Here is a 16,258-nt window from a genome sequence, read left to right on the forward strand (position 1 = left end):
TCTATGTCTAGGAGTGTATTTTGCTGGGATAATCATAAATTGTAGCTGAACTGATAAACTACACAAAGGATACTTCTTTGCTCACAAGGCAGGAAGACGTTCCCTTATTTGGTCTGTACCGGTTTGAACTGAGAATCTGTTGACACACGAACCTTTTTCCTCTATATATACTGTTGTAAGATGAATAAACCTTTGAGTTGATTTTGGGAAAGCAACCCGTACAGTTTCTGTGTCGTTTTGTTCTCCCAGTTGCTCCCGACGTCGTAACTAACACGCTGAATGGCATATTTGACTGTTACTTGAGAATATTTCTTTGAGTTCTATAGGTTATGGACAATCTCTGCTGATAGGTGCTCACGCCTCGGAGGAAACCCGATCCACAGACGGAGATTTCTTTCAGTAAATACGTTGTACTAACAAGTTGACAATCTGTTTGAATTTAATTTACTTATTTAGATAACTGCTACTCTAATGTCACTGCAAGGATTTCTCCACAAATCTCAAAACAACAATCTTGTGACTTTTATGAGAATATGACATTTGTATGTTTACATAAAAAAAGATATAATAACATAGTTAGACTGACTCTGAACATTAAAACCACTACACTGGAAATTATTGATTTTATTAAATAAAGAGAGTACAAGGCAAAGATGAACCTTTTATTTGCACTGGTTGAATTAGCTTAATGGAGAAATACATTGTTTATGAAATGTGATGCATTAAACATGAAACATCTTGAGGAAAAACGGTGTTGGCTATACCATGTTTTACTCGAGCACCTATTTGAATTTCAGACTTTTATAGAAATCAATCAATTTTGCAGAAATGAAACAACAACATCAATTTACCCAAACAACACCTTGTAGGAAACCATGTTGGAGTCACAGTAAGCATGCAGCATCTGGTCCACAGGGCTGTAATTTAGGCTTTGAATGTTGGGAGACATTTTGTTCATGAAGATGCCAATGTTGAACTTCTCCTGTCCCGTCACGGTGTTGAATGAGTAAAAGATCTCCTCGACCTCCCTGTTAATGTAACGTGTCGCATAGAGAACGCCACACGCTATGAAGGTGTTGGTCACTGACTGTTTGTAGACTGAAGTGCGCCAGGTCTTTCCAAGCACTGGTGTTTCACCCTCCTCTAGCTTGGAGAGAACCAAGTTGCCAAAGTCCTGAGTGGTGGTGTAGACCACCCAGACACCAGACTCATCTGTTGCCAGGTCCAGGTCAGTGTATGGGTAGCATTCCTCAAGATGGCAGAAGTTACCTTTTGAGTTGTACCTGGTTAACAGAGGATAGCAGTGAAAGTTTCTGTCATAGTTATTCAGCATTTCATCCAGTAATGAGGTCCAAGACAAACCTGGTGCCTTTTGGTAGTTGTAAGGTTGTGACACTTTTAGTGGTGAGATTAAATCGACAAACATAATCTTGGTTGTAACAGTTGTAGTACAAAGCCCCTCCATACAGAACATTATTTGGACCCTGGATAGTGTTGGTAGTTGGGTTTGAGGAGTGGATCTGGACGTTACCTGAAGATGAAAAAGAAGGAATAAACATATGTTAATAGTTTAAAACTATAATTTGCTTCACAAAAATGTATCAGTAATTAAGACAAACTGCAAAACATTGTTCTTAAGAACTATGGCAGGTGAGTATTATTTAGTAAAAACACTCCAGGATAACATGGGCTGGGAACCAATGCAGAACTGTCTATGCACCTGTACAGGACCAGCACTGGAACAAGGGCTGCTTGTTGAAAACACGTAATACTGATACTTGGTATCAGTATAACTTGCTACCAAATGTTAAAGCCACTTTTATAAAGGGTTGCATAACTCGATTTTAGGTACAGTTAGGTAGTTACCTAACAAACTCACTGTACATGGTCCTTTCCAAACACCTTCAGTAACCCAAAGTACAGCAAACCTCTAGGGTTAATTATTTCATCTTTGAAAATTCAAACAATGTAATAAGCTACTTTATTACCAACTTCAGAGTGATCCCAGTAAAAACAGTAAGGGTTTTTTTGCATTATGTGGGAGGGAAAAAAACAACAAGAAGAGAGGAGTTCCTTACCTGGGACGCTCACTCCAATGATGAGAGAACTCAGACTGCTGTAAAAACGAACATAGTTGGAGTATCTGTTACTCGAAGTCATCATCACCAGCCAGTACCAGCTCTCTTTGCCTTCCTCTGGTCTGGGATCACGACCCCAGGCTCCGTAAGCGTACGAGCCAGGATATTCTCCTGCTGTGTAGACCCTTGGTCCAGTGACATTCAGAAGCCGGCTGCGTTGACAGGTACCTGATGGGATAAAAATAAAAAGGATTATTAACTGCTCCAATCCCCTAAGAACAGACTCCCACTGCCACCAGAAGAGAAATAAACAAACAAACACAAAAAAAAAAAGAACAAACTCACCCTGTGGGGGCTCGGTGGGTGTGACGGTAGTGTTCATTTTTTTGTTGCACTTGAATAGATCTGCCTTCAGAGCAGAGTTGACTTGTTGTCCCTTTATCACCTGCATGGTGTCGAACTTCTCCAGCTCTTGCATCTCTGCTTTAAAGTTCCCCAGCTGAGACAAATTTTGATTGTTTACAAGATCGTAAACAGAGTGAGGGACAAAGATACAGTGATGTCAGTGTTTTGCAGCATGTGGTTGTGAATCTACCTGTTCAGTGGCGTTAGCAGTGAGGATCTGGTGTTGCTGGGTGGTGCTGTTGAGCTTGTCAATCAGCTGCTTGATCTCAGTCATTTCATTCTCTATAACATACAAGCTGAGAACTCCATACAGCTCTCCGTCATCCTCCTTCTCAAGGATCAGCACGTCTTTGTTCAGCTGGGAAAGACGACGCTCCAACCCCAGCAGCAGACTCTCCAGCTCCACAGTCTGCAGAGGCAGCAGTGATTAAGCAGGAATGGAGACACACAGCATGAGAGCTTTAAAAGACTAGTTACCTTCTGCGGGGTGATGTTGCTGTTGCAGTCTGATACGTTGGTTTCAACTATCCTGAGTTTTTCATGAGGGAATGCCTTCTCTGAGTTATTCAGCTCGCATGCACACTTTTCTCGTGGAGGAGCCTGAAATTTAAATGTATTTTCAAGTGAAATAAGCAGAACATCACATTTAGTGGTATTTGGTATTTGTCGCTTTATTCAAAATGGATATTTACCCATTGAAATGAAGTCTTCAGTATTTCTTACCTGCTGGGTGAATGTGAGCAGAGCACACAGTGGAATAATCACGTACAGCTTCATGGTGAATCAGAGAGCAGAGCTGAAGAAAACTCTCTCTAAAGTGTTTGATTGTGGCACTGGGACTGCAGCAGCACCCTCTAATTTGCGAACACTCCCATTATCCTGTGGATGTGAGGAATTGGATGTGGGTGTGTTTGTAGATTATGTATCACTTTGTTTTCTCTATTTTCTGATTTGGATTACAGCAACACAGAGAATTTGCACCCAATCATGGGAAATGACAGTAAAAGCATCTTCGGCTGTACAAAATAAATATCTCACATTTAATAAAGTACCAAATAAGAATTAAAGTACTGAAACCTAAAACTCTGTTAAAAAAAAATCTGGAACACAGACTTCTGTCACTGTTTTTACAATTTTTTAAACTACAAACTCTTTTTAAAAGAAATGTTTTCTCTCTTTTTTTTTTTATTATTTCAACTCATCAGCACTAGCAGTTGGAGGGCATGCACATTTTATCATATATCAATTTAATCAATAATGTGGATTATCAAAGGCTGTGAAAGTAAAAATTTGGAAACTACCACACAACAATACACTGTGTATGTGATATTATATCCTACATGTGGTAAAGTTTATGCTAAATAATACAATGTCATAATGTTGCCTCTGAATCACTGTTAAACCCATGGTCTATGTTGTGAAGCTGAGAACAGTGACTAATACATCTATTTTAATTTTTTTTTCATGAAATTGATTCAGGAACAGAAAGTGACCCTTTTGCATGAAATGCAAAAAATAGCCACAAAGCAGCCACGATGTGTCCAATTGCACTATTTGAAATTTAATATTTAATTTTGGGCTCTGTTATTCATGCAGTGTGTTAGCCACTACCGCATTTTGGTGCACAGTAAGCTCTTTTAACCGTATCACATGTAAATGTACAGTCTAGTGCAGACTTTCTTCTCGTCCCAGACAGGCCCACATACTGGGACAATCCCAGTCCTATTTAGGACACATAAGATCTCTCTTTTAGTGCTTGTGTTTGAACATAAAGCCATTAACACGAAGAAGAGATGGAAACCAGTCCAAAGACATTTCAAACCACCTGCCACAGCAATTCTTAGAGTTTTATTAGAAACAGGTCCAGGTAGAAATTGGGCTACAAGACTACAATACTGATATGTCTACCATGTTACATGATGAAGATCAGGCTCTGGCAGCTTTGCTGGGGTCAGCCAACACAAACAGCTTTGTATTAGCATTTTGTCTGTGCAGATGCTTGACAAGAGCCATGCAATAAAGTTGTTTCTTTTCACACAGTTTGCACTTTACTATCATGCTCTTGTTCACTTGTGCAATAGAAAGAAAAAGTAATGTCCGCATCTTTACTCCTTTGTGGACATCACATTTTGGGTTGTCTAGACCAAAATACTAAATTTTGCTCTACAATGGCCTGATATCCACCTATGAGGACTTGTACTGCCACTGTTCTATCAAAATTTAAAACGAATGTCCGCATGTGGATCAAATTTTTCGTAGAAAGAAAAATCAGGTAAAAATAAATAATTGGTAATTCTTTGCTTTTTCATTGATCAGGTCCAAATCAGCCCAAATAGCAAAGAGAAATTAAAAATGCATGCCATGAAAGATTTCGGGAGGTTAAAGCTGCAGATTTCGCCGCTATGTTATTCCTCTCTGCATACAAACTGAAATCAGCTGATAGCAGGGCAGGTGTGCAAGAAGAAAAAAGCATGTTTTTTAAATTGTTTTTTATCACTATAGGAGTAATGGAAGATGCAGGTTTTGGGAACAGAAAGTAAAAATTCTGCACTGTGCGCGTAAAATAAGCCACAGGGGAAAAAAACATATTATGTCTAATTGAACCACTTGGAACAGATTTTTAATTCTGAGGTTTTGTACTTGTGCAATGTGTTAGCTGCTACCACATTTTTGTGCACAGTAAGCTTTTTTTAACTTCACTATGTTAAAATAATACAGTCTTCAGAGCTACTTGTCCTATAGTTGGAAAAAATAACTGATATGTTTTCCCAAAAAGTTCAAGCTATTTAATTAGAATAGAATAGCATAGAATAGAATAGAATAGAATAGAATAGGGGATCAGGACCGTCCGACCTTCGGTTAGCCATTCCGGGTGTCTCTCGTTAACTAGCAGCTGGTTCATTTGTGCTGCCAGACGCTCGTGGAGTGCAGTCGGCTTCTTTAGCCAGTAGGCGTGGACCATGTCGGGCCCTGGTGCTGTCCAACTCTTCATACTGGAGACCCTTTCTTGGATATCTGCCACTGTGATGGTTACTGGACCCTGTTCAGGGAGGTCGCTGTGGTCTGCCCTCAGATCCACTAGCCACTGAGCATTGCCGTTATGGGTTGCGTCCTTCTCCCATATGCTCTTCCAGTATTGCTCCATCTCCAGCCTTGGTGGTGCTGTTCTCTTATTATTATTGTTCCCTTGCCACTGAGAGTACACCTTTGCTGGTTCTGTGGAGAACAGCTGGTTTATTTTCCTGCGTTCTATCTCTCTGTGTACCTCCTCAAGCGGCTGGCCAAGGCTATGAGTCTTTGCTTGGCAGTTTCCAAGGCCTCAGGTATGGACAGCTTGCTGTATTTCTTATGCACCTTCTTTGTCGCACCTTTCTGCAACTCCGTTAGTTGGCTAACCTCACTCCGTGCTACTTTGATCTTGCCCCCTAGCCTCCTTCTCCATGGAGGGTACTGGAGAGTTTTCTCCAAGCATGACATCCCAGTGTATTTCAGACCCAGCAACACACTCAGACAGAAACTGGTTCACCCGAAAGACAAAACGCCAAAACACATACTTAACAATGTGGTGTATGCTGTACAGTGCAGCGAGGAATGCTCAGACCTCTACATTGGAGAGACCAAACAGCCACTTCACAAGCGCATGGCACAACACAGAAGAGCCACCTCCACAGGACAAGACTCAGCAGTCCATCTGCATCTTAAGGATAAAGGACACTCTTTCGAGGATGCCAATGTTCACATTTTGGACAGAGAGGACAGATGGTTTGAAAGAGGAGTGAAAGAAGCCATCTATGTCCACTGTGAGTGACCATCTTTGAACAGAGGCGGTGGTTTACGACACCAACTCTCTGCCATCTATAATCCAGTTTTGAGATCCCTTCCCAGACGCCTTAATGCCCACTCACATCCTGGGCCATCTGACCTCAGGAATTCGCATGATAAGGTGGGGCCAGGTTTCACAATGAACACACCCGAAACTCTGGCTGATTGGGACCCACGCCCAGTTTCACACCTTGGCTCAGGCGATTAGAGGATCATCAGGGGGTCCTTTTGTCCCTCTGTGGGGGGTCACTCCCACTAGGTTTATATCTGGGACTCTCCACCATTTGACCTTAGAACTGAAGAAGCTTCTCGGATGAGAGGTGAAGTCCAGACGCTTTTCTTTGCAAGCTCCTTTGAGTCCAGGTTAAATACACCTTTCTAGCCGGGAGGAATGATTACCAACGGCTGGTCAGGTAATCAGTTGCAGGTGGGCCAGCAACAGCGAAGAGGGACTCTTGTCCTCTCCTCTCTTCCTTTCCTCCCTTTATTTCTCGTTGGTACATGGGGTTCTGCCTGGCCCGAAAGCCGTCGCCAGTCCCCTTCAAGGCCTTCCCCAAACTGCAGCACTATTCATACTTCCTCATCCCTCATCACCCATCGTTACCAAGGAAGTGGTCCCTGATAGTGAATAATAATTGTAAAAAATAAAGTTGGCTACTTTGTGGATTTCACCTATCGCGGGTTATTTTTAGAACGTAACTCCCACAGTAAACAAGGAATCACTGTAATTATTTCTTTGTCACCTGATTGCTAAACGACAATTGAAAAAAACAAGAATAAGCAAAAACACAAACTAAAAATTTGCAATTTTTTTTTTACTTAAACAAGACTTTTTGTTCTTGGTTCCAGACCGAGTTTCCTAAACAAAACCACTCCAATAATGTGTGATTTTAACCAAGGCTACATTCAGTTCAATTCAGTTTATACAGCATCAAATCACAATAACTGCCTCAAGACACTAAATATTGTAAGAATAAGAAGAATGGAAAGAAAAGCGTCTGTACTTCTTTAAGTTGCTTGAAGACGTTTCACCTCTCGTCCAAGAAGCTTCTTCAATTCTAAGGGTCAAATGGTGGAGAGTCCCAGATTTAAACCTAGTGGGAGTAACCCACCGAGAGGGACAAAGGACCCCCTAATGATCCTCTACGTAATCACATGACCCAAGGTGTGAAAATGGGTGTAGGTCACAATCAGCCAAGGTTTCAGGTGAGCTCATTGTGAAACCTGGCCCCACCCTATCATGTGATTTCCTGAGGTCAGATGGCCCAGGATGTGAGTGGGTGTTAAGGCATCTGGGAGGGGATCTCAAAACTGGATTATAGATGGCAGAGAGTTGGTGTCGTAAACCACCGCCTCTGCTCAAAGATGGTCGCTCACAGTGGACATAAATGGCTTCTTTTACTCCTCTTTAAAACCATCTGTCCTCTCTGTCCAAAATGTGAACATTGGCATACTCGAAAGAGTGACCTTTGTCCTTTAGATGCAGATTGACTGCCGAGTCATGTACCATGGAGGTGGCTCTTCTATGTTGTGCAATACGTTTATGAAGTGGCTGTTTGGTCTCTCCAATGTAGAGGTCTGGGCATTCCTCACTACACTGTACAGAATACACATTGTTAATTTTGTGTTTAGGAGTCTTTTCTTTGGGATGGACCAGTTTTTGTCTGTGTGTGTTGCTGTGTCTGAAGTACACTGGGATGTCATGCTTGGAGAAGACTCTCCTGAGTTTTTTTGATACATCGGCTACCATCCTAGCACCTCTTATGGGGAACACCCCACATCCCATCAATCAGCCAAAATGTGTGCGCGATCCAACGTGAGGCACACATGAAGCGGTTCAAAGATAAAATAGCAGAATTGTTACGAGAATTTGAGCTATGATTTCAGATTTTTGGTGAACTGGAGTAAGACTTCAAAGTGTTTTGCTCGCCGTCCACCTTGAATCCCTCTGATCTGCCTGTCAGCATCCACCTTGAAATAATAGACTTGCAGTGTGACCCGGATTTGAAGGGCAGAGGCGACATTAAGTTGCCGTTAGTAGGATAAGGAGTTGGTAAGCCAGAGCAAGGAGAACATATTGTGCAAAGAAGTGGGCTGCAAGGTCACGAGATTGGGAGGCAGGAGATAGAGAGGGGGTTAGCAGGCATCTAGTTTTGAGAGACAAAGGTTGTTGATGTCTATGTTGTAAAATCATTAAGCTGTTTTATGTCACATTATACCTCTGATTAAAGATTGCGGAATCATTATAGTGTTTTATGATGCATTATACTGCTGATTTATAAGAAATGCTGTCTGTGTAGAATCGTGGCCTTATTTCTGTCATTAGGGAGAACAAAACTATACTGCACAGGAAACCAAGGTCGTAACTGAAGCTCACTGAGAGGGAGAGAAAGAATATGAATGTTTAGGTTTTATGACTTTGGGGGTGGATGGGAAGCTATAAGAATGTGTGAAATGGTCAGACACTTCGAGATCTGTCGGACCCCCTCCCGTGTATATCTCCTGGACATTTGTATTGCTCAAAGTGTTTGTATGGAACAAAGAGAATTGTATTGATTACAGTGATTATTGACTGAGCATTAAACACCGTTGTTCTTCCTTCAGCCTGAAGATCAAAGAATTGTTTTTTTTTTTTACAGGCCCCTGAACTAAAATGAGTTTGATACCCCTGGTCTATACCAAAATTATTATTATTTTTAATTATGTTGATAAATACATGTCTTACATGTGTCTTTATTAATTTTTGTCCAGCACTAACAGTCTTAACCTATTGTGATAACAAGCTATAGTCTGCTACAATCTGCTGGTCATGTTTCAGAGATGGATATTCCAATAGTAACCCATATAAATGACTAATACGTGCACTATTTTGAAGCTTTACAAGGATGTTGTGGTTGCAGAGCCTGGAATGGGGAAATTTCAGGAACAGAAAGTGTCCACTTTGAGTCAGACTGATATTTTATTTTTTTAATTCTTTTTTTATTCTGTGGTTTTGTTATGCACACCATGTCTCACCACCGATGATTCATTTTGCATTCTAAGCTCTTTTAACTTCCCTAAATCTGCCAAGTTTCCAAATATACATTTTTGGCAAATATATAGTTTTACCAACATGAAGCACATTTTTAGAAAGTAGAAGTTCCTATTTTTTATGTGATGTGTCATATACGCAGCGACCATGACATAAGTGTTCCCATTTGGGCATTCGAAATCAGCAAAATTCCAAAACTATACCTGTAAAAATAAGTGGGCCAATGGCAGTGGATGTTAAAAAGTTAACTGTAGTGTGAGAACTGAAAAAGCTTACCTTAGAAATATCAGGTGCTCTTAATTGATTGCATGTCTTAACACTGCAGTCTTTCATCAAATTAATTAAATGATAGTATATTTTGTAATATTCTGAAAAGATTGTTATTAACCCTATGAGGTCTTCCATCATTGTTGATGAGCCCAAAAACCAATATGATTACTAAGTCATATACTATATTTTCAGAGAATAGTGACCTTTTTTTTCTTTTTGAAGAAACTGAAAGTGTTATAATATTGCATTGTATACCCTCTCCCTGGTTGTGAATATATAATGAGATTAAAGAATAAAACATATTAATAATAATAATAATAATAATAATAATAATAATAATAAATAAATAAAAATATACTGATCGGATTGTCACTGACCTTGATAGGTTAAACTGCAGTAGTAAGCAAGGTGAAAGCAGATGTAGCAGAAATCATAGTTTGTCAGGGGTTTTTTTTTAATGTAAAATAAATAAAAAGTAAGCAAAAATAATTGAGAATTAAGATTAGCAGCTCATGGTTATTTGCAATTTTGGCAATTCCAGGCTTCAGTTCCAGTTTAATTTATTAATGGGATTCTTTAATCCCATTAGTATCCTCTTCAGCACAGAGATGTTGACTCAATACAGGTTGTAGCCTCATTACACAGAGAAGCCTGTGCTTCCCTGAGCTTTACTCTATACTGTAGACTACATCAGCTGTTAATGCAATGGAATTAACAGCTGGATTTCTGAACAAGCATGGCATTATATCATAGTAATACATCACTGTAAATGCCCACTTTTTAAAGTTTAACTTTTTTCATTAGTCATAAAAATGTTCACTATAAAAAAAAAGCTAACGACTACAACCTGCAAAGGTATATATTATTTTTGAGTGTCTTTTTTAAGCAGCGTTTCAAAATTAGATTTTCATACTAACATATGATGAAAACTTAATTTCTACTGGATTTGTTGTTTTAAACATGAATTTAGCTTTAAAATCAGTGGGCAGTTCATTCCACTTTTATTATATAGTTAAAAATAAATAAATGAATGAGAAATCAACAGTTGAATGAAAAAAACGAAATAATCGTCTAAGGAAGACTGAAAAGGGGAAATGAGAGCCAGTAAACTAACAATGCATATAGAAAGCGGGAGGGGTCGTACAAAACGCCAGTTTGATGTTCTTAGTTGTGTCATTTGTCCAAGTGGTTTTAAGGCTGTGGAGCAACTTATCAGTGACAGGAAGCAAACTGGCAAATTCTGAGTTTGTTGTGAGTGAGTTTTTCTAAAGAAAACAGAAGAAGACCGTGTGTCAGTGTTGGTCCAGTCTCAGTTTCTCTAAAAATGCTGCAGCTGCTTCTATTGCTGCTGCTGTCAGCCACAGTAAGTCACACTTCTAGTCGATAAATTAAAAAAAGTATTATACGTAGTATTTTTTGTTGTTTGTTTACCATGTAAATAGACTTTAAGAATTTGTGCTCCTATTTGCAAAATCAGGCTGACAGCCAGAGTCAGCGAGTGTCGGGCTACAAGAAGGCAAATGCATGTGTGTGCCAGCTAAACTCCACCATGTGGGTGTTTCCTGCTCAGAAGTTTAAGTACGTGTTGGAGGAAGTTCACACCTGTGAAGAATCTCTGAATAACCTACAAGAAGAGGTAAGAACTCATCTATATGCTTTATTGTACTGAAGTAAGCTCTCAGGAACTAACGTTGTACTATTAAACAACTAAAATACAAGTAAAAATGAATCAATAATCAAGAAAACATTATTTAATAATTCATTAATTATTATTATCATAATGAATACTAAGTATGGGTATAATCAATCAATTGATATTTCATTATTTAAAGATAAACACTGTATCAAAGTTTTTTCATAACATTCATATATTATTTTAGATGCTGCTTGCAAAAGACTTGTCTTTGAAAATAAAATAAAAAGCTTGGCTTCACTGGCCTTTCTTACATATATCTTATCAGTTGGGGATTCAAATGTTTAAAATTATTGTTGTTATTCTTAATAATATGAGACTACACAGCTGAGGTCCATGATCTCTTATCTTTCAACAGATGGATATCTATCTATAATAGAAAATATGTACAGCATTTTATAATATAGGGTAACCACTTTTTCTTTCCCCTCAAAATATTAACTTTTTAAAATTTGGATGTATTTTTTACATAGCTCGTATAGGAAAAAAAGCCATGTCTTTGAACAAAGGATTTTTTTTGTCTGCATTTCTTGCAGCTGACGTTCTCTAGCCAACGTCTCCCTCTGATCCAGGATCAGTTTACCAACTTTACGGCTCGGCTGGAGCCCTACAACTACCTGCACTCCCAGGGCCTGTATACAGAACTGTCCCTGCGCCAGCTGGGCCAGGAGCTCAGCCAGTTACAGGTGGACATCGATGTGGTCCACAGCCAGCTTAACAACTCCGAGACACAGAAACTCTCCAAAGAGGTAGAGCTAAAATAGCAAATGGCAGCAAAAAACAACAGAAAGAAAAGATTTAATGTTATACTATGTCAGGTCACATGTGACCTGTTGTGATGTAACAGAATTATCAATAGAATAATATTATATCCATTTCTGATAGGCTGATAGACTACATAAACATGTAAACAAGATGCAAACAATAGACACGCTTAACATGAAGACTGTGAAGGAGAAACTGCGCTACCTAAAGAATAATGTGGAGACCTGCAAGTCAATCCCCAAAGACTTCAGAGGTATGTGAGGTGTGTGTGTGTGTGTGTGTGTGTGTGTGTGTGTGTGTGTGTGTGTGTGTGTGTGTGCGTGCACATGTTTAGATATCTTTGTGATGACAGGAAATTGGCATGCTACTATATTTGTGAGGACCAACAGTCACTTATGGGAACAGAATGCCTGTTTGGCATTTTTGAGGTGCAAAATGTGATTTTAGTATCAGGGTTACAGTTCACACTCTGGGTCCACACACCTGAATCAAATGATTAGTTAATTACCAGGCCTCTGGTTGAGGAGGTAATTTAGCCATTTGACTCAGCTGTGTTGGATCAAGGACACATCTAAAACCTGCAGGACACCGGCACTTGAGGCCTGGAGTTCCATACCCCCAGTTTAGGCTATGGCTTAGGGTGAACGTGAGTGAGGGCCCTTTGGTGGCTTGGTTGATTTCCATGGACGGGCTGGCTTGGCAGGCACCTGATGCGCTGGTTGGGGCTTGGAAGGTGGTTGTGGACTGGCAGGCCGCGCAGGGCATTGACAGGCGAGACCAGGCTACTTTGAGATGAGACTAGATGAGACGTCAACCTCTGGCTGAATCGTGGCTGGACCATATATGCTCGGCTGAGCATACAGCTGGCACAAGAGGCTGCTGGCTAGGGTCTCCTGAACCCCCAGCTGGAGCATAAAGTTGGAGGCTGGGCTCTCATGTACCCCCAGCTCAAACATGAAGTTGCTGACTAGCCCTGTCTGACCCTCCAGCTGGCACAGCGGACCTGGGCAACCTCTGCTGAGCCCCCAAGTGGGAGTAGAAACAAGTACTTCTGGGGACCCAGAGCACACTGAGTCCTTCGACTCTGCCTCTGGATCCGACCCGGCCCATATTTTAGACCCACAGGAGTCTAGTTTGGTCTCACAGCAACCTGTCTCACAACAAACAGTTCTAGCTGGCATTAGAGCTGAAAATCCAGTCTCTACATTGTCTATAATAACAGAATTCCCAGAAAGTGAGAGAGGACAAAGACACAAGGGGAACCTACACAGACAAGGAGATTACACATTTTAAACAGAAAAAGGCTTATAAGCAAGGAGACATGGACGATAACGAGTCTAATATACTAGACTCAACTTCAACTAATACCAACTAATAATAACCCGAGAACTTTATATTATTTCATAAATAAGAAAAAATACAAAATAACTCAAAATGCTGGGTCACCGACCCAGCCCTCTGTCAGACCCAGTGCAGAGCCATCCCAGTCTAGAAATAAAAAGCTTCCCCTTTTCAAAGCAAGGATACACCTTAAGGGGATGATAAGTAATGATGATAAATGACAACAATTGACTGTATCTATATCATCATCTGCTTCAAAAACCTTCTGATCTTTCTATCTTTCCAGTTCAGGACAAGCACTGCGTCAGAGGTCTGATCACCAACATCAGTGACCCTATCACGACCAAAGTCAGTCCTCATGGTAAGAGCTATATCTCTGGTTCGTGGGGAAAACAAGCCCAGAACGAGAGCGAGGGGCAGAAGAACAGTTACTGGGTTCAACCTCTGCTCAGCAGCCACATCTGGGGTAACACTGTGCGCCTTTACCAAACCTACGAAGACTTCATGGCCTCAACAAACCACAGAGAATTTACCTTTGCTTCATCTTACAGTCATCCCAGCACAAATGAAGGTCCGAACGCCGTCCTGTATGGCGAGGCTCTGTATTATCACTGCTACCGCTCTGCAGACATTTGCCGGTACGACCTTGAGGCCAACGAGGTCAAACGGGTGACTCTTCCAGGCACCGGTGTGGGTTTCAACAACAAGTTCCCCTATTGTTATTACGATTGCCGGCTCAATAGTGATGTTGATGTAGAGGCAGATGAAACAGGACTGTGGGCTCTCTATGCCACTATAGGTAACCATGGTAACCTTGTGATCAGCCGGTTAGTTTGGGACAGCGAGGTGAAGAGTCTCAACGTGACACAGACGTGGGAAACGAGGCTGTTCAAGAAGGCAACGAGCAACGCCTTCATGGTGTGCGGTGTGATGTACGCAACTCGTTACGTTAATGAGTACCGGGAGGAGGTGTTCTACGCCTTCGACACAGCCACAGGCAAAGAAGACAACTCACTAGCAATACCACTGGAGAAGGTAGCTAAAGCAGTGGCTAGTCTGAGCTACAATCCCACCAACAAGCAGATCTACATGTACAACGATGGATACTTGCTGGCCTACCAGGCCCACTTCAGATCTGAAGCTTTGTAGCTAGTTATTGTCACATGACCAAGCCCCCCCCCCTCCAAAAAAAAACGCAATGGCTTTTTCTGTGCAACAGCAATCTTAGCAGATGTTGCAAATGCTGAAGATATATCATGTATGCTACATGCATGCTGCAAGAAAAAAAGCAATGATTTAAAAAGTGCAGTTTAAGGACTATTTTATGCAACAGTGATGTTAGCTACAAATACCACAGATATGTCATGTATGCTGTAAAAACTGTTCTTATACTAATAATGTCATTTGGTTAAACTGAATGCAAACACCGGTTAGAACCATAATAAAGTCTTCAGTACCAAAAACATCAAGATTTTAACTTTTTTGGGTTTACAGCTTCTAACATTACTGCTAACACTGTAGGGGTAGGTTTAAAAAATTGATTTTATCATAGAAATTGATTTTAGTTTGAATAATGTGATATTGATACCCAAAATCGATTTTTAAATGTAAATGTATTTTGCTAGAAACGGCAGAGTCTGAGGTTAAAGCTCACAAAACTGTTTCAATCATCAAACAGATAATGATGTAAACGGATTTTGCAAAAAGATGTAAATGCAAAGCATGCCCCCCCCCCCCCCCCCCCCCCCCCATTCACCCAACGGGGACATGCCACTGGGTGCTGAAAGGCAACATCTCACAGATTCTGAAGCTGCAGGTTTCATCACTCTCCGACCAAAATTCACTGAACCAGCAGCAAAAGAAGATCAAGACTACGCTTCACGTTTGAAAAGGATTGTCACGAATTCTATCTTCCTCTTGCTGTTTTGCTTCCACCATGAGAAAATCACACTTCATGCACAGCTTTCTCTCTCTGAATGTACTAAAATTTCTGTTTTTTGCATTATTCACTTGCTTATTACGCACCAGTCTACCGTTGTGTAAAGTGCTGCTGCCCGCTACTTTTTTCTCCAAAACAGACTTCCGAAAAGAAGGGCCAATTTCTGCTGTTCAATACCAAAAAAAATTAAACTTTAATAATTATGCCAAATTATAAAACGCTTAGCTGTAGTCGCTAATAAAACCTCCTTAACTTTGCTCTGCTTCACTTCAGCATTAGGTAATGTTTATATGCTGATTCATGGTTTTCTTCAGTTTTTGATGTACTGCAAAATATTTTTAAGGTGTTTATCTGCTATAAAAAGCCAGCCAGAAAAATCTCCTTCATATTTGTTTGTGTTTTATTCTTAGGTACAATAATGGATTGCATTTATTTAGCACTTTTCTAGACACTCAGGCCCCTCTGGCCAACACCAGTAGGCGGTAGGTGAAGCGTCTTGCCCAAGGACACAACGACCAGGACAGATAGAGCTGGGGATCGGACCGGCAACCTTCCAGTTACAAGATGTGACCTCTAAGGTCTCACAAGTGTTAGATTTATTTTTATATATATATAGATATACATAGATATAAAATAATGGATTTGTACTGATAAGATAAGATAAGATAAGATAAGATAAGATAAGATAAGATAAGATAAGATAAGATAAGATAAACCTTTATTAGTCCCACAAATGGGAAATATTTGGGTCACGGCAGAAAGTACAAATTTAAGAGCAGGTAATACTGCACATCAGGGAGACAGTTACAGTTGTGTATGGGATGTGTGTGTGTCTGTCTGCACGTGTGTGGCCATCTTCAGAGACCATGTTGTAGAGTCTGACATTAAGTTGGGAGGAAAGTCCTGCAAAATCT

The 16,258-nt window shown here is 40.5% G+C and overlaps 2 protein-coding genes across 2 annotated transcripts; one reads left to right on the plus strand and one right to left on the minus strand.

The window, feature by feature from the left end:
* Positions 1-649: 649 nt before the first annotated feature.
* Positions 650-3,347, minus strand: LOC309711560 (olfactomedin-4-like). Its single transcript, XM_082541957.1, has 7 exons — positions 3,207-3,347; positions 2,961-3,083; positions 2,674-2,892; positions 2,424-2,577; positions 2,079-2,306; positions 1,363-1,531; positions 650-1,283 (listed from the first exon to the last, which is right to left on the minus strand). Exons 1-7 carry the CDS (start codon positions 3,258-3,260, stop codon positions 848-850), a joined length of 1,383 nt encoding a protein of 460 aa, XP_082398083.1. The 5' UTR covers positions 3,261-3,347; the 3' UTR covers positions 650-847.
* Positions 3,348-10,755: 7,408 nt separating this feature from the next.
* On the plus strand, positions 10,756-15,730 carry LOC309711554 (olfactomedin-like). Its single transcript, XM_082541951.1, has 5 exons — positions 10,756-10,969; positions 11,084-11,242; positions 11,836-12,048; positions 12,185-12,317; positions 13,692-15,730. Exons 1-5 carry the CDS (start codon positions 10,931-10,933, stop codon positions 14,552-14,554), a joined length of 1,407 nt encoding a protein of 468 aa, XP_082398077.1. The 5' UTR covers positions 10,756-10,930; the 3' UTR covers positions 14,555-15,730.
* The last annotated feature ends 528 nt before the right edge of the window (positions 15,731-16,258 follow it).

Source organism: Aulonocara stuartgranti (genome assembly GCF_965226115.1).
Source record: "Aulonocara stuartgranti genome assembly, chromosome: 7".
Taxonomy (NCBI): Eukaryota; Metazoa; Chordata; class Actinopteri; order Cichliformes; family Cichlidae; genus Aulonocara; species Aulonocara stuartgranti.